The 19545-nt window shown below is 45.1% G+C and overlaps 1 protein-coding gene across 1 annotated transcript in view; it reads left to right on the plus strand.

Annotated features, from left to right (window-relative positions):
* The window catches only part of VPS16 (VPS16 core subunit of CORVET and HOPS complexes), an 879114-nt gene that overhangs the window by 127078 nt on the left and 732491 nt on the right, over window positions 1–19545 (plus strand). Inside the window, exon 5 of the mRNA XM_075319712.1 lies at window positions 6799–6943. Coding sequence (XP_075175827.1) covers window positions 6799–6943 — 145 coding nt within the window. The remainder of the gene's footprint in view (window positions 1–6798; window positions 6944–19545) is intronic.

The raw sequence follows: 19545 nt of genomic DNA on the forward strand, positions 1-19545 counted from the left end.
TACCGTGAAGCGGTTGGTGGCAGCGAGTTGTGCCAAGGATTATTGTGGGGAGGCCAGTGAGATTCGGGAAGATATTATATATTCCGCCCGCGGAGGTCGGGGGAATATATACCCTCCTCTCACCGGGGACCCTTCAATAATCGGCATAAGTAGTATAGCGGCCTCCTTGCTTATTGTCGGGCAATTCCATAATTGGCCTGACTATAAGAGGGGCGCTAGAGAGCGCGTCACGTGCTCTGTCTGTCGGTCGGGAGGTATAAAGGAGGGGTGACCCCCCCTTGCTACCCCCCGATTGTGACGTACTGGTAGCCAGCGCGGGGGATTTCTGAGTGACCCCCCCGGTGGTTTGTGACAGGCTCCAAAAGTGAATGCGTGACCTGGAAGGAGTATACAGCCATGATGGAGCCTTGGTGAGTACAGCCGCACACTTCTATCCCCCCATCCGTTCCACCACTATTTTTAACCCCTTCAGCCCCCAGGCACTTTCCTTTTTTGAGTTTTTGTTTTTTACTCTCCTCCTTCCGAGAGCCGTAACTTTTTTATTTTTCCGTCAATCTTGCCATATGAAGGCTTGTTTTTTGCGGGACAAGTTGTACTTTTAAATGAAACCATAAGTTGCAACATATATTGTACTGGAAAACCGCAAAAAAATTCCAAGTGTGAAAAAAACTGCAAAAAAAAGTGTGATGGCACAATAGTTTTTGGGATGTTTTATTCACCGTGTTCATTATATGGTAAAACTGATGTGTGGCTATGATGCCTAAGGTTGGTGCGAGTTTGTAGACACCAAACATGTCTAGGTTTACTTGTATCTAAGGGGTTAAAAAAATTCACAAGCTTGTTCAATAAAAGTGGCGTTCGTTTTGTGCCATATTCCGAAACCCGTAGCGGTTTCATTTTTTTGGGATCTATGGCTCAGTGATGGCTTATTTTTTGCGTCTCGGGCTGACGTTTCTAATGGTACCATTTTTGCGGAGATGCTACGTTTTGATAGTTTATTGTATTTTGCGTAAAACTTGCGGCAACCAAAAAACGTAATTTTGGCGTTTGGTAAACGGCGTAGTGGAAAAAAAAATCCAATCAGATTAATTAATTTTATATTTTGATAGGGAATTTCTGAACGCGGCGATACCAAATGTGTGTATATTTTTTTTTTTTAACCCTTTAATTTTCAATGGGGTGAAGGGGGGGGTGATTTGAACTTTGTTTTTTTTTTTTTTTTTTTCATTTTTTTTTACTTTTTTTTTACTTTTTTTTTATTTTACTAGTCCCCCTAGGGGGCTATAGCGATCAGCAATCCGATCGCTCTGCACTATCTGCTGATCACAGCTATACAGCTGTAAACAGCAGATTTGATCACTTCCTGATTCATTCGGCTCCGGGCCGAGTGAAAACGAAAGTGACTCGTCATAGCTGCAGGCGTCATCACATGACCCTGTGCTACCATGGCAACCACCGAAAGTCACGTGATCACTCACGTGACTTCCGGTGGGGGCGGCGGTAAGTGAAAATCATGACCGCGCGTATATACATCTCGCTGCCAGATTTTGGCAGCGAGATGTAAGGGGTTAATGTCACGGGTGGAATGCGATTCCACTCGTAACATGCAGGCACACAAACAGCTGATATGTGCGCAGATCGCCGCATCCTGCCCGTGGCAGGGGGTGGGGCTTAATGTCACACGCTTCATGACGGATATATCCGTCAAAGGTCGTGAAGGGGTTAATCACTGGATTATGATCCCCTAGACTTATATGGGAGCCACATTCCGGACTGAAACAGGATTTTGAAAAAAAAAATTAAGTGGGACCCACCAGTCCCAGTTATCTGCTAGTCCGCTTATCTCTAATATTGACATATAGCTCAGCATTGAGTGCCTTTGACTGTGAAACAATCCCATATCATGAGGCTTCCTCCATTGAACTTGGCAGTTCCTTCAATTTCTCAATCTGTTAGTCACTTTTTCCATAGTTTCTTCCAGACCCATTTACACCCATCAGAGCTTAGTCTATTGACCGTTGTCTCATTGCTACAAATCACCCGTTTTCAGTCTTCTAGTGTCCACTTTTCATACTTCTTTGCAAACCAAAGTTCACACGTCTGTATGGTATTGAAGTCGAGGCGTCTTCACTTTTTTCAGGCCATATTTGTCTCAGTAGAAATGATAGACCGTGTGATGAACAAACTTATTGACGCCAATATTTTGCTTGGACATCTACTTGTTGGCTCTTGAATGGATGGACTGACTTCATTTCTTATTCTTACAACTGTCATGGCATTCACATGATACAGTTTGGCAAATTTCTTGGCTAAGTGACCACTGTCTAGGAGCTGGATGATGCTGTTTCTCTTTTCTTGGGAAATCTTCCTCATGGCTGCTCTATGATTCAAACTCGTGACCTTTTGCTTGTGAATCAGCCTAATAAGACACTGAGCTTTTTAGGGAAAGTGAAAACAGGTTAGAATTTGTAGTATACATGAATGAATAAAAATCAAACACCAGGAGCAATATAGTAACAATCAAGTTACATCACAAGGATCTGCATAACTGTCATGTAAAACTGTTGAAGGGTCTTCACCCCCCTCCTTTCCACCGTCAGCCACAGATCGTCATGACGATTATCTGATCGGCCTGAAAGCTTAGGTATTTATGACTGTGGGTGATGGCAGAACAGCAACCAAAAAATGCAGAGAAAGACAATCCTTTGTGCTGTTGGAGGGAATAACTTCCAAAGCAGTTTTTAAGCGCTACGTTAATGCTAGAAAATTAAAAAACATATTGCCAGAATCCCTGTGTTGTGCTGAACCCAGCGCACCGTCTCGCTTGACGGGGAGATCGCCGGTATCATGAAAAATTAGTATTGGCCAGTAAAATCGTGCTAGAGGCGTTGTGTTTGGTGTCTATGTAAATGTAAAATCGAGATATAAAATATGACGCTAATATCTTTCACCTGTGGGGCCCAGGGGCCAAGATATGAAAAAACCTACAATTAAGGAACTGTGTGACCATCTCAGCACAGCCCACAGGAGCCTGTAAAATGAGGCCACAGAAGGGGGGTTACCTAAGGCATAAAAGGAACTAGCTCCTTTCTGGGAGCAGTCAGTCAGGCTGGAGGGCATCAGAAAGGGTGATGCTGGCTGATTATAACATCTTCTTCTCTTGGAGTCCCTCCACTCCCTAAGTTGGACGTCGCTTCTATGGCACGAGCTTAGTAAGTTTCACGTTTATACCTTTTATTTTTAATGTAACTGTCTATACTGTATTTGTATTGCTCCCTTTTGTAAATTCTTGTACAGTGGTACCTTGCTTAACGAGAACAATCCGTTCTGGGACTGTGCTTGTTAATCAAGGTACTCGTTCAGCAGAGCAAGATTTCCCATAGGAAATCATTGCAATGCTGACGATCCGTTCCACAACTTCTAAAATGTCCCATCCTGGTCCCCTATTGTATCATTCCACACACGCACAAACACGCACAAACACGCACAAACTCACATGCACGCACATATATTATATGCTCACCTTACCTTCCGTTCCATCGCCGGTCTGCTGGGACTTGCTGTTCTCTGGTACGGGGCCGGGCTGTGTAACGCGTTACCATAACGACGAGGCAGGAACTTCCCGGCCAGAGCGCTGACGTCAAAGGCAGAGCCGCTTGCCTCTGATTGGCCAGCGCTCTGCCTTTCATTAGCGGTGACAGGAAGTTCCTCCCTCGTCGCTATGGATGCAGATACACAGCATGGACTGGAGCGCAGCGGCGCACTACAGCACCCAGTAGGCCGGCGATGAAACGAAAGGTAAACATATTATGTTATATTATATGCTCTCCTTACCTTCCGTTCCATCGCAAGCCTCCTGGGTCTTGTAGTTCGCCGCGTTGACGTCGCGATGTACCCGGGAACTACAAGAACCATCAGACCAGCGGTGGAACGGAAGGTAAGGTGAGCATAATACTGTATGTGTGCGCGTGCGTATTTGTTTGTGTGTGTTTGTGCGAACATGTGTGTGTTTGTGTGGACTGCAAGTGCGGGTCAGAGTGTGGTGCATGGACGAAACCGGAAGTGTGTGCGGTGAGAATTTCGCTCGTACAGCAAAGCTTTCTCGTAAAGCGGGTTATAAATTTACAGAAAGCTTTGCTTGTTAAGCGAAATTCTCGTTAAGAGGGTTACTCGTTAAGCGAGGTACCACTGTATATTTTTTTTTTTAAACACTGCCTATTTTCGGATTAAATATATAAAAATTTAATAGTTTCTTTCCTTATGCTTTATATACGAATCCAAAAACCCAAAGGGCCTTATGCTATCTGAAACTGGTCCCCAGCTATCCCGGAAAAGCTGGGTGGTGGCAGCGTAATTTGTTATTGCATAGAATTATTGGAGTGCTATCATAAAGGGTACAGAGGTGTATGTATGTATGTGTGTATATATGTATATATGTATATATATATATATATATATATATATATATATATATATATATATATATATATATATATATATATATATATATATATATATTCCATTAGCGGGAATCAGTGATATATACATTTACCCTTGCTGTGAGACCTCCAATATTTGGCATTATCAGCTCAGCAGCCTCATCTTATGCATTGTCCTGCAGTACCAAAGGTGGCCTGCAGACAAGGAGGGGCGCTAGAGAGTAGTCGTGTTTGTGACAAACTAGCGAACAGCTGCGGGATATCTGAGTGACTCCCTCGGCTGTTCATGACACTAATCATATGCTAAATAGTTGCAAGTCAAATTTATGTGTGAGATGGCCAAGATGATTGTCTATAAAATAATGGTAGTCTCTCGCTCAAAGATGTAATGGATGGTAAGATATGAAGCCTAAAATTCAAAAGTGACACTTTGTTACTCTTTTGTTTATCACTGTATATTTTATATATAAATAAAAATATTCCATCCTCCCTTCAATGAGGTGCAGTCAGCCATGGCTACTTTGCAGAAAAGCACCCCAAAAGTATGATGTTTCCACCCCCATGGTTCACGGTTGAGACTGTGCTCTTGGAGTTGGAATCATCGTTCTTCTTCCTCCAAACACGCTGAGTAGTGTTGATGCCAAAATGTTTTATTTTAGTCTCATCTGACCATATGACCTTCTCCCATGCCTTCTCTGTATCATCTAGATGGTCATCAGTGAACTTCAAATGGGCCTGGACATGTGCTGGCATAAGCAGGGAGAGTTCGCATGTCCTGCAGAATTTTAATGACTGTGTAGTGTGTTATTAATTAACGTTAATGTTTGAGACTGAGGTACCACCTCTCTTCAGGTCATTGACCAGGTCCTCCCATGTAGTTCTGGACTATTTCCTGACCTTTCTCAGAATCATTTTTATCCCACGAGATGATATCTTGCATGGAACCCCAGACTGAGTAAGATTAACAGTCATCTTGTGTTTTATCCATTTTCTAATAATTGCGCCAATAGTTGTGGCCTTCTCACCAAGCTTGTTGCTTATCGTCCTGTAGCCTATCCCAGCCTTGTGCAGGTTTTCAATTTTGTCCCTGGTGTCTTTAGAATGCTTTTTGTCTTGGCCATGGTGGAGAAGTTGGAGTGTGAGTGTGTTGGCAGGTGTCTTATACAGGTAACTAGTTCAAACAGGTGCAATTAATAAAGCTAATGAGCAGAGTTTAAAAAAATAAATAAATAAATAAATAATTTATTACAGGTCTCTAAGGGTGTGTGCCCACAATCAGTATTTGCAGTGTTTTGGATGCAGAGTGGTTTTGCTGCGTCCAAAATGCTGCATTGTACAATACAAGCACAGTGGATAGGATTTGTAGAAATCCCATGCCCACTGTGCGTGTTCGGCCTGCAGTGAAAATTGTCTTGCGGTGCGTCTTTCCAAGTCGCAAGCACGTCAATTCTTTGCTGCGGAGTTGCAAGCATTCTTCGTAGGGAGAACACAAGCGAGAGACCGCAGCTCCCCGAACCCTGATGTTTGGCACGGACAGCTGTGATCTCCTGCCGAGGAGACTTGCGGCCTCGCAGGTCAGGATGCAGCAGGTCCTGATCGTGGGCACATAACCTTAGAGCCAGAATTCTTCCTAGTTAATAGGTAAACAAATACTTCCTGCTTTAAAATGTAAATTAATTATTTAAAAATCATGCAATGTGATTTTCTGGCTTTATTTTTTAAATTCTGTTTGTCACAATTAAAGTGTACCTACAATAAAAATTGCAGACCTCCATTCTTTATAGGTGACAAAACTTGCAAAATCGTCAGTGTGTCAAATACGTATTTCCCCCACTGTATGATCTCCATCATGGATTCATCCTGGTGTATGTCTCCAATCACACCACACAAAGAAAAAAAATAAACGATTCTAATCGCCTTCCATCTGCTCCCCCGGTGTGTGATGTCCTCTTCTGATACCACTACCTAACAGCCATGCGCGCCTAGTTACACACCGACGTTAGCTGCCGGAATATAATTCTGCTTCCGTCCCTGGGATTATGGGCATGGGGAGCAGTGAATGTTCATTTTCTTTAATAGTGGTCACAAACTCACTGCTAGCCCCAGCGCTAGCTACTGCATTGTGTCTGTAGTCCTGTTTCCTGTGACCCTGTTCCCTCCTCCTGTGACCCACTTGTTCACCCCACAAGCCCCCTTCCACAGCCAAGTTCATCCGGAGTATAAGACGCACAATTCTCTTTTCTCCAAAATTTTGGGGGGGAAGTGCATCTTATAGTATAAAAAGTATGGTATGCTATATCTGCATTGTAACGTTACTGTTAATTTAACCTTTTGGATCATGTGTTTTTGTTTTGTTTAGGATGTTAAACAAAACCATGTTCAGGAAGCTCAGGTATTTCATTCAGAATACAGAACTGGCATTGCAATTTTAACTGGATCCCTTAAGTTTACCATTGCATCAAATATTGAAGAATTAAAATTACGAAGAATGCCAGATATACCAGGTAATGTACATTTATGGTTACTTTTATAGTCATTTAATATTTTGCTTTTAAAATATTGTTAGTACCTTTTGTCTTGTGGCACTGCAGACCAAGGCCAACAATCTGCGTTGGAGTTTTTGTATTTTTGTTTGGTTTGTAAGGGGTAAAGTTTCTCTTGGAGAGTGACATGTCATTGTGAGAAAATTTATAGGTCATGCAATACTCCTTCGGGAAATTATCCCCTTAACGACCCATGACATATTGTGTCCGTTATGGGTCATCTCCCTGCTTTGCATGCCGAGCCCACATTTTTCCTTGAACATGTTGTCTAATTTAATCAGCTGACATGTATCTCTAACATCCGCAGGTGGAGCAGGTCTCCACCTGCTGCTGTTTACCTATTACATGCTGCTATCAAACTCTGTTATCAGCATTTAAGGAGTGCCGGCAGTGACACTGAGTTACCATGAAAGTCAGGGATGAGCTGAAGGCCGTTGTGCTTTTTATCACATTACTCCTAGGAAAACAAACCCATGGTCCGCATTCATAGACTGAGACTGTAATGTCTCCTATATACAGCAATGCTGTGGCATTGCTGTATATAGAACAAGTGATGAGACTGTTTCAGGTTCAAGTCCGCTAAGGGAACAATTAAGGGGAATCGGTCATCAGTTTTTTGCCACCTAATCAGTGAATAGCATTATATAGGGGCTTAGTGTGATGCTAGTCACTACAGAGGCAAGGTGACACTGAATGTGCAGATTCACGGCAAACAGACTAAGATGACAGTCACAACGTTTTTTTGATAGAAATGACAGAGTGGTCAGAAAATCCGAAGTCCGTTCAAAGATAGGTCGCAGTACTTCAGAAGAATCCAGAGACGTGGTCAGAAAACAAGCCAGGGTCAGGTATACTAGGAGAGTGAGAGTAGGATCCAGGGAATATACAGAAGCAAAAACAGGAACCGGTCCAAGGGGCAGAAAATGAGGAAGAGAGAAACAAAGGTCCATTTGGGTTAGAAAACAGAAATCAGAAACACAGGCGTTCACACTGCATTACATGCAAGAAGTACAACTGACACCAAAATGGGGAAGCTGAACACTAAAAATGCAATCACTAGAGAGTAGCAACACCTCAATGATTCCACCTATTGTAGCTGTGCTTCTCTGGCTCAAAGGTCAGATTACGGCATCACCAGTGAGGCCTCATAGATAAGAAGTAGAGTTGATCGAATCCGAGAAAATCCGGGACCGGCGGATCACTGCCGGATTGCTTAAAAAATCTGGATCCGCTCCGGATTCCGGTGCCCATATAAGTCTATGGGAACCAGAATCCAGAAATTAAAAACGTTTGTGGAGGGGATAGAGGGGTAGGACTGCGCGTGGTATACTCACCCAGGCGGTGTCATGGCAGGAAACTCCTTCCGGGTTACGCTTTTCCCTTCCAGAGCCGAAAATTCAATATTGATTGTTTTGCCCGGCCACCGACGTGTGTAATCGGTTGCAGTTAGACGTATCCCCCTTCCTGAGTGTTAGCTGACTGCAACAATCACAAGCGGCAGTACGACCGGTGGGCGGGGAAAGCAGTGCAAGTGTCTGCGGGTCAGTATGGTGAACGTAGATGTCTTTCAGAAACACATGCACGCTGCTGTCAGAAGTGTGCGCTGCTGTGGCGGTGATGTGCTGTTAGACTCGTACAAGTCTGACATGACATCAGCCGGCACAGCCTGCGCTCTCTGAACATGAGCGTGCATGTACCTAGAAACACATGCATGCTCCTGTCAGAAGTGTGCGCCTCTGTGCCGGTGATGCGTTTTGTTTTTCTTTTATTTATATAAATTTTAAAAAAAGACGACGTGCAGTCCCCCCTAATTTTAGGCTGGTAGTGTCAGCCCGCAGCCGCCCGGTATTGCCGCATCTATTAGATGTGACAAACCCGGTGTTTTACTGCCTCTTCTCGATTGCCCTGGAGCGCACCGCTGCTACTAAGCCCTAGGTCCGTGATGGCACAGGCATCTATGACATACCTGCATCACACTAACCTGTAAATGAAAGTAAATAAACACAGACACAGAAAAAAATCCTTTATTTGGAATTAAGTACAAAACACACACCCTCCTTCACCTTTTTATTAACACCCAACACAGCCCTCCAGGTCTGGTGTAATCCACACGAGGTCCCACGCCGCTTCAGCTCTGCTACATAACACAACCAATGACCGCTGGCTGTGCAGACAATCACTGAGCCACGATGACTGCATGGCAGGCAGATACAGTCACAGGCTGGGGGCATGTGTGCCTGCAATCAATCACAGACGGGAGGACAGCCGGTGGGCGCGGAAAACACGGAAAGCTGTGTGTATGCCATGTACAGGAAGTGAATGCGCGATCCGGAAGCAGTGCGCTGCCATGACATCGAGTCTCGGTAAGTGTGAAATGCTGTTTTATTCCAGTTTTACTTTATTTTTCAATATTTTTCGCCAGTGCTGGATCCGGATCGTGCACCCGGAATTCCGGATCCGGCACCCGGCAATCTTTGAAACCGCGCAGATCCGTATTTTTACAGTTCGGATCCGTTCAGTCCTAATAGCAAGTGCTTGGAGAAAAGGATGATGCACACTTGTAGGCAAAATCAGTTTTCTGTTTATTTAACACTGCACGGATAATTTATACCATTTACAGACCAATGTGATATTGCATAAATGCTTCTAGTGGAAATTTAGCAGTTAACCCCTCCTGCTGCGTCATATGACTTTTAAGTCTCAGAAACCCAGAAATGTAGAGTCTTGCATATGAGATAAGAAAATATTTTCGAATTTTAAATATTCTCTTGGTTTTCATGAAAAGCAGAACAGGTCACAACACGTAATTACATCTTACATACCAAATTGAGAATATAGGGGCCACGAAGTCCAACAAAAAAATAAAAAGCCAAAAGGGTGGTTCTCTTCTACTTCGTTATGACAATTATCAGATGTATCAAGCACAGAAAATCCTCATGCAAGAAAACCCCTACCCCCCCGCCCCCACACAAAGGAGGCTTATTACAAAAGAAAAACGTCTAATAGAGAAAGTATCAAAGAGTGAGAGAAAGAAAGAAGAAAGGAAGAGCAAAGTGGAAGAAACCACGAGGCAAGAAAATATTTTAAACAAAAATGAGTTTTTGAATTTTCAGACTCAGACTAGATTGTGGCTACTATGTACTTAAACAAAATGTACTAATGTAGTAATAAAATATTTAAAATCTAGAAATATAGATCACTTTCCCCCTTTTGGAAATGGTATAACCTTCACCATAGGGTCAGTAGGTATCTACACAGGGGCTTCTGACTCATTGGCCTGGTACCCATAAGGGGACTTACTACCACTTCACCCACCCACCCTCAGTGTGAACACCTACTCCCTGTCAGCGGAGGCCATTTGGGGTCTGTAATAAACTACAGATGGTTCAATACTGGAATTCTTGACACATACGTTATTCAGTAGCTTCGGTAATACATATATCAATGCTTTTACAGCTTTATAAAGCAATAAACAAAATAATATTTGCATGCAGGTCTGTACGCAATGGAGCAAATTCAGAAGCCCCGTCATGACTTTGAGGACACCATGTATTGTTCATTTGTTTTCCGTTCATACCAGAGATACATTTACCCCGCTCTCCCCTCAATAACATACTGGTAGATGATGACTTACAGACCTCAATACCCTTCTGATACACGGTCTCATTGTCTTGGGTTACATAGTTACATAGTTACTTAGGTTGAAAAAAGACCTAGGTCCATCTAGTTCAACCTTCCTCCACCAGTTCTACATTTGGTCACTAAGTCATTTATAACCAACAATGTTTTGTGTAGTGAGGAAATCATCCAGCCCTTTTTTTAAAAGCTGTTATAGTATCTGCCATTACTACCTTTTGTGGTAGGGCATTCCACAGTCTGACTGCTCTAACTGTAAAGAACCCTTTCCTATTTAGCTGTCGGAATCGCCTTTCTTCCACTCGCAGTGTATGCCCCCTGGTCCTTAGTATTGTCTTTGGAAGAAATAAGTCATGTGCCAGTCCTTTATATTGACCACACATGTATTTTTACATATAAATGAGATCTCCTCTGAGACGTCTTTTTTCTAAGCTGAATATATCTAACTCTTTCAACCTGTCATCATATGGGAGGCCTTCCATTCCTTGTAGTAGTCTAGTTAGCCGCCTTTGAACTAACTCTAACTTCTGAATGTCCTTTTTAAAATGAGGAGCCCAACACTGGATCCCATATTCCAGATGTGGCCTTACATGTGATTTATAGTGGGGTAACAATAAGTTGGTATCACGGGATCTAATCTCTCTTTTTATACACCCTAAAAATATTGTTTGCTTTAGCAGCTGCTTAAATCATGTGTGCGTATATATATATATATATATATATATATATATATATATATATAAATATATGTATATATATATGTATATGTTATTGTCTTTTCCACAATTCCTTCACCATTGTATTGAAGACTGAATCATGATCCATCACAGGGAATGGGGCCTGAATGAGGGATCTTAGTCTTTGCAGGTAATAGTTACCAAAGTAATGTCCGGATCGTACTCCATCCACCATGACTGTCCCTTAGGCCGTATGATATTTAGCTGGATCCAGGGATTAGTGACCCATTCAGCTATAGTCAGTGGGGCAGCTACATCACATGGTACATCTTTTCCCCAAAATCAAGATTGAGTCCCAGTTACATTGTGTATGCAGTCTGTTATCAATACCTTCTGTGGTTCTAGAGGTAAGGCTAAATATGGCATAGTCTTTGAAGAAATAGGACTGTGTGTGCATATTCAACAGTCCTTTGGCTTTTGTCCTTCGTATCCTCATTAAGCCCCCGCTCCCCCCATCATCACCGCACACACACCGGCACTAGCGCCCCCATAATCGCCGCACACACACCGGCACTACCACCCCCATCATCGTTGCACACACATGCACTACCGCCCCCATCATCACCGCACACACACAGGCACTACCTCTCCCACCATCACCACACACACACGGGCACTACCACCCTCATCATCACCGCACACACACAGGCACTACCGCCCCCATCATGACAGCACACACATCGGCATTAACTGAGTGACGTCACTGCCGACACCGCGACTCACTTCAGTTTCTCTGTGGAGCTCTCAGCGAACGGCGGTGTTCTATGGCTGCTCCTGTCAGCTGCCGATGTAGCAGGGCTGAAAACGTCGTGGGACCTAGTGTGGATTACGCCGGACCTGGAGGCATATTTGGGGATTAATAAATTGGTGAAAGAGGGTTTTTTTTGTCTTTTATTTCAAATAAAGGATTTTTCGGTGTTTGTGTTTATTTACTTTCACTACAGTTTAGTGATGGGGTGTGTCTCATAGACACCTGCCATCACTAAGCTAGGACGTAGTGGCAGCTATGGGCTGCCATTAACTCCTTATTACCCCGTTTGCCACCGCATCAGGGCAATCGGGATGAGAATCCTTAGAATAACAGCCCTTAGCCGTGTGGCTTTACCTTGGCTGATATGAAAATTGGGGGGGGGGGGGAACTGCATGCCGTTTTTGTTTAATTACTTATTTTCATGCACGATATAGACCCGCCCATCGCTGACTGTGATTGGTAGCAGTGAGACAGCTGTCACTCAGCGTGGGAGCGTGTCTAACTGCAACCAATCATAGGCGCCGATGGGCGGGGGAAGCAGTGAATACGAGATGGAATAATGAGCTGCCAGCATTTTCAAAAGCAGGAGAAGCCGTGGGAGTAGTGTGACAGCTTTGCAGCGCCACGCCGCGCCAGTGATTGGTGAGTATGAAGGAGGGAGAGAGAGAGACCGACCGGCAGAGAGAGAGAGACCGACATCAACAGAGAGAGAGACCCTGACCGACAGACAGAGAATTTTGTACTAACCAGAAAGGAATTTCCACTTCTGAGCATGCTCTGTTGCTAAAAACAGATCCGTCGCCGGAATCAGTAATTTAACGGATTCCAATGGATTCCAGCGCCCATAGGCTTCCATTATAACTATGACTGATGGCGATGAAATTCTGCGCGGTTCGGTTTTTTTTTTTTTACACCACAAAAAACAACGTTACATTCTGCGTTGCTTTCGCCCGACTGTCAGTCATTTCATGACTGATCAGTCAAATAGCGGATGCAATGCAGGGCCATCAGTCACAATCCATCGTTAATACAAGTCTATGTGGAAAAACTGAAGCTCTGCAGGATTCAGTTGTTTCTCAGAACGATGGATTGTGACTGATTGAAAAAGACGCAAGTGTGAAAGCAGCCTTTGCTGCTGTTTTCGCAGCTGCATCCACCCTTCTGTTGCCCGCTTCCTCCTGTTGTGTGTTCTTTCACCTTAATTATGCCAACCTGGACTGGTAACATCAGTGCCCCCATTAACCATTTTTACTAAGTCTGCATTTTTAATAGGCTTACCAGCTGACGAAAGAAAAGCTCTACTTCTCCATATAGGGGCCAAAATCATGGCAGATCCCAAATTTGTAAGTTGAGTGAATAAATATTAATTTTCCTACCTGATCCTGCTCTATATATCGTGTTTTTCCAAAAATAAACCCTCCCCCAAAAATAAGCCCTAGCAGGGATTTTCAGCATTTTCGGAGCAAGGCTTAAATATAAGCCCTCCCCCGACAATAAGCCCTAGTCCCGGATCAATAATGAAGTGTCCGTGCAGCTGAAAAAGGTTACAAATACTGCAGGACACTTCATTATAGATAGCGGCACCCAGCAATTACACTCACCAAACACTGAGCGGCAGGACCTGTAGTGATCACACACCCGCACTCATCAGATCTATCTTTGTCTGTCACACACACACACAGATCTCACACACACACACACACACACACAGATCTCACACACACACACACACACAGATCTCACACACACACACACACACAGATCTCACACACACACACACAGATCTCACACACAAACACACACACACACACAGATCTCACACACACACAGATCTCACACACAAACATCGGATCGCACACATAATCAGATCGCAGACATCAGATCGCACACACAAACATCGGATCACACGCAAACATCAAATCACACACACAAACATCGGATCGCACACACATCGGATCGCATACACACTCACCTCATCCAGCGACACCGATCTTTTCTCGCCGGCAGAATCCTGAGAGGCAGTGCGGTGGAGCGTAACGTCCAGGACCTGCGGCGGGACACGTGACTTGCTCTCATCATTCCCTGCGGCCGTAAGCGCTGGATGTGATGTGTGCGATCGGCTGTGTGTGTGTGTGTGTGTGTGTGAGATCGGCTGTGTGTGTTTGTGATCTGCTGTGTGTATCTGCGATCGGCTGTGTGTGCCTGCGATCGGCTGTGTGTGTGTGATCTGCTGTGTGTGCCTGCGATCTGCTGTGTGTGTGTGATCTGCTGTGTGTGTATGATCTGCTGTGTGTGTGTGTGATCTGCTGTGTGTGTGTGTGTGTGTGTGTGTGATCTGTTGTGTGTGCCTGCGATCTGCTGTGTGTGTCAGCTAGCAGCAGGGTAGGACGGTGTGCAGCACCGACCGGAGATCACAGGGAGGATCTGGGAGCCACGCAGAAGTCCTGTTCTGGTGATTGAGTCTCCTGGGAAGTTGGGGGGTCTGCTTTTTTGCTGTGTGTGTGATTTGCTGTGTGTGTCTGGGATCTGCTGTATGTGTGATTTGCTGTGTGTGTGTGATCTGCTGTATGTGTGATTTGCTGTGTGTGTCTGGGATCTGCTGTGTGTGATTTGCTGTGTGTGTCTGGGATCTGCTGTGTGTGTGATTTGCTGTGTGTGTCTGGGATCTGCTGTGTGTGTGATTTGCTGTGTGTGTGTGTGTGTGTGTGTGTGTGTGTGTGTGTTCTGCTGTGTGTGTGATTTGCTGTTTGTGTGATCTGGTGTGTGATTTGCTGTGTGTGTCTGGGATCTGCTGTATGTGTGATTTGCTGTGTGTGTGTGATCTGCTGTGTGTGTGATTTTCTGTTTGTGTCTGGGATATGCTGTGTGAGTGATTTGCGGTGTGTGTCTGCGATTGGTCTGTGTGTGTCAGCCAGCAGCAGGAGAACACGGCGTGCAGAACCACCGGAGATCACAGGAGGACCTGGGAGCCACGCAGATGTCCGGGTCTGGTGAGTATGAGTCTCCTGGGAAGTGGGGGGGGTGTCCTGCTTTTTTGGGGGGTAAACTTACCCCCAACCGTGTTTCTCCAAGAATAAGACCTCCTCCAAAAATAAGCCCTAGCGTTTTTTTTTGGGGGGGGGAAATATAAGACAGTGTCTTATTTTTGAAAAAACGCGGTACTTCAATGAGTGTTGTTAGCTCCACCTCCTGCGCGGACATGTGTGGCGATAGTGGTTCAGTTCGGATTACCTCATGTGAGCAAACTACTGCATATCTCTCATCCAGAATCTCATGTAGAATCTCCCATCCAGGTTATATCTGGAGCTATCTACAAAAAACTCAATCTGCATTAAGGCCCCGTCACACTAAGCAACATCGCTAGCAACATCGCTGCTAACGAACAACTTTTGTGACGTTGCTAGCGATGTTGCTGTGTGTGACATCCAGCAACAACCTGGCCCCTGCTGTGAGGTCGTTGGTTGTTGCTGAATGTCCTGGGCCATTTTTTAGTTGTTGCTGTCCTGCTGTGAAGCACAGATCGCTGTGTGTGACAGCGAGACAGCAACAACTAAATGCGCAGGCAGCAGGAGCCGGCTTCTGCAGAGGCTGGTAACCAATGTAAACATCGGGTAACCAAGAAGCCCTGTCCTTGGTTACCCGATATTTACCTTTGATACCAGCCTCCCCCGCTCTCACTGCCTGTGCTGCCGGCTCCTGCTCTGTGCACATGTAGCTAGCTGCAGGACACATCGGGTTAATTAACCTGATGTGTGCTGTAAGTAGGAGAGCAGGGAGCCAGCGCTCAGTGTGCGCTGCTCCCTGCTCTGTGCACATTTAGCTGCAGCATACATCGGGTAATTAACCCGATGTGTGCTGTACTAGGAGAGCAGGGAGCCAGCGCTCAGTGTGCGCTGCTCCCTGCTCTCTGCACGTGTAGCTCCGTGCAGTGGTAACCAAGGTAAATATCGGGTTGGTTACCGATATTTACCTTAGTTACCAAGCGCAGCATCTTCCACGCGGCGCTGGGGGCTGGTCACTGGTTGCTGGTGAGCTCACCAGCAACTCGTGTAGCCACGCTCCAGCGATCCCTGCCAGGTCAGGTTGCTGGTGGGATCGCTGGAGCGTCGCAGTGTGACAGCTCACCAGCAACCTCCTAGCAACTTACCAGCGATCCCTATCGTTGTTGGGATCGCTGGTAAGTTGCTTAGTGTGACGGTACCTTTAGGAATAGGTTTATCATAGACATGTGAAAAACCTGCTGTCTCCTGACTCATTAGCTCTATGCAGTCATGTTCGTGTGTCATGTCAAAATATTCCTCCTCACTTGCTATCATTGTCACCAATTCCCCCTTTTCTGAATCTACCGGCAAAAAGGTGGCTGGATTCAGAGCATTACATCTTTTTAGGGTGACATACTCTGGAATCACTAGGGCACATTAAAGTCTGAGCTGTCTGGCCATAGACAGGTGTTATGATTAGACTTGCACAAGTATAGCATGGATGTCATGTGTGGGAGTAAATTGTTAAAGGAAACGTCAATGTGATCTCACAAGCTTTCTCTAGCAGTACTGCAGCAGCAGCTACAGCACAGGCACAGGTGGGAGACCCTCTGACAACCAAGTCCAATCGTGCTGAGTAGTAAGCTATTGGTTTTTGTCACCATGCTGCTGTTAAGACTGCTGTCGCTTGACCTTCTTGTTCTGTGCAGAACAACAAAAATGGTTGATCATAATTTGGAATACGTAAGGTTGGGGCTGATACAATGAGTAGTTTGAGAGAATGGAAGGAATCATTAGCTTCCTGTGTGAGATCAAAGGGATCTGATGACTTAGGGGTACTTCTCACATAGCGAAATCGCTAGCGAGATCACTGCTGAGTCACGGTTTTTGTGACGCACCAGTGACCTCATTAACGATCTCGCTGTGTGTGACACTGAGCAGCGATCTGGCCCCTGCTGTGAAATCGCTGCTCGTTACACACTGCTCTGGTTCATTTTTTGGACATTGCTCTCCCGCTGTGAAGCACACATCGCTGTGTTTGACAGCGAGAGAGCAACGATCTGAATGTGCAGGGAGCCGGCTTTTGGCAGCCTGCGGTAAGCTGTAACCAAGGTAAATATCGCAAAACCAAGCGAAGGGCTTTGCTTGGTTACCCGATATTTACCTTGGTTACTAGTGTATGCAGCTCTCAGGCTGCCAGTGCTGGCTCCCTGCATACGTAGCCAGAGTACACATCGGGTAAATAAGCAAAGCGGTTTGGTATTAACCCGATGTGTACTCTGGCTAGTAGTGCAGGGACCCAGCGCTAAGCGGTGTGCGCTGGTAACCAAGGGAAATATCGGGTAACCAAGCCAAGTGCTTTGCTTGGTTACCCGATAGTTACCTTAGTTACCAAGTGCAGCATTGCTTCCACGCGTGGCTGGGGCTGGTCACTGGTCGCTTGTGAGATCTGCCTGATTGACAGCTCACCAGCGACCATGTAGCGACGCACATGGGATCACTGGAGTGTCGCTAAAGTGTGACGGTACCCTTACTGTCAAAAAGTGGTTGCATAATTTGGGAGTCAGATCTTGGCCAATGCCTGCAGTATGACACTAAGCCCAAAAAGGTATGCAGTTGCCGGTGTGATTTGGGTAAGGAGAGTTTTGGACTGCTTGTTTTTTCTTCAGTCAGATGTCTTGTACCTTCAGGAAAACTGTGACCTAAAAATGTCACCTTCTGCTTGTAGTACTATAATTTTTCACGTGAAGCTTTGCAACCATTCCCCTCTTAGAAGACATAGCAAAGAAAATATGGGTTCCTTACAGGAAGTCTGATCTGGACAACAGAGCAAAAGGTCATCCATGTATTGCAATAGCGTAGTCTGTGTTCCTGAATTCCTGCTATTGCTGTAGAATAAATGGTAGGTGAATTCATTCCTCCTTGTGGGAGGACTGTGCATACATACGGTTTCCCTTCATGTATGAAGGCAAAAAGATACTGACAGTCGGGGTGTAGAGAGACAGAGCAAAATGCATTTGCCATTTTCAATTACTGTAACACATTTGAAAGTCCCTAGGATTTGAGAGAGTAAGGTATGAGGGTTTGGAACAATGGATGTTATACCCTCAGAGCCAGCATTTGCAGCCCTCAAATCATGTATCATTCTGTATGTATCAGGGGAACCTTTAGGTACTGTCACACTAAGCGACGCTCCAGCAACCTGACCTGGCAGGGATCGCTGGAGCGTCGCTACACTGGTTGCTGGTGAGCTGTCAAACAGGCAGATCTCACCAGCAACCAGTGACCAGCCCCCAGCCAGCAGCGACGCGTGGAAGCGATGCTGCACTTGGTAACTAAGGTAAATATTGGGTAACCAACCCGATATTTACCTTGGTTACCAGCGCACACCGCTTAGCGCTGGCTCCCTGCACTCCTAGCCAGAGTACACATCGGGTTAATTACCCGATGTGTAGTCTGGCTATGTGTGCAGGGAGCCGGCACTGACAGCGTGAGAGCGGCGGACGCTGGTAACGAAGGTAAATATCGGGTAACTAAGGAAAGGGCTTCTTGGTTACCCAATATTTACCTTTGTTACCAGCGTCCCCAAAAGCCGGCTCCCTGGTCACTGCACATTCAGTTGTTGCTCTATCGCTGTCACACACAGCGATATGTGCTTCACAGCGGGAGAGCAACAACTAAAAAATGGTCCAGGACATTCAGCAACAACCAACGACCTCACAGCAGGGGCCTGGTTGTTTCTGGATGTCACACACAGCAACATCGCTAGCAACATCGCTGTTGCGTCACAAAAGTCGTGCCTCAGCAGCGATGTTGCTAGCTAGCGTTGCTTAGTGAGACGTGGCCTTAAGGGAACTTTTTTCTTGATTGGATATAAAGGAGTGTTACAGGGGCAGGACCTTTGTACTAGAACCCCTGCCTGCACATATTTTATATCTCTGGTCAGGGCCATTGATTTGACTGGTCTTAAGGGATACTTCTTTAAACAGGGAGTAGTGTGTTGTCACCATTTAGCATAGTTGCAAACAAGACTTTGTATGTGCACCTAATTAAAATGCTAGAGATCAGGAACCTACCTATAAGAGAATTCCCCTGAGATAAAGTATCAGAAGAAGCTCTCTTTGTCTCCAAAAAAGAAAAGAATGTTTATTATATCATAGCCCATCAGTTAAATAGGCAATTCTTTGGATATACATTGCAGCCTGCTAATTGGCTTAGCTTATCTCTTACACAGTGATGCCATTGGAGATAAAAGTAAAACGGTCAAATAGGAGCGCTAAGGAGCAGGATATATGGGATACAGGGAAAACAAAAAAGTTTTTGATGTAAAAATCACCTGTGAAGACAGCAACATATGCTGTTGAAACGCGTTGAGGCCATTAGAGGGTAGTTTAATCTAATAAAAAAAGTTTTTTGCATCAAAAACTTTTTTGTTTTCCCTGTATCCTATATATCCTG

The sequence above is a fragment of the Anomaloglossus baeobatrachus genome, chromosome 7, assembly GCF_048569485.1.
Source record: "Anomaloglossus baeobatrachus isolate aAnoBae1 chromosome 7, aAnoBae1.hap1, whole genome shotgun sequence".
In the NCBI taxonomy this organism is placed as follows: Eukaryota; Metazoa; Chordata; class Amphibia; order Anura; family Aromobatidae; genus Anomaloglossus; species Anomaloglossus baeobatrachus.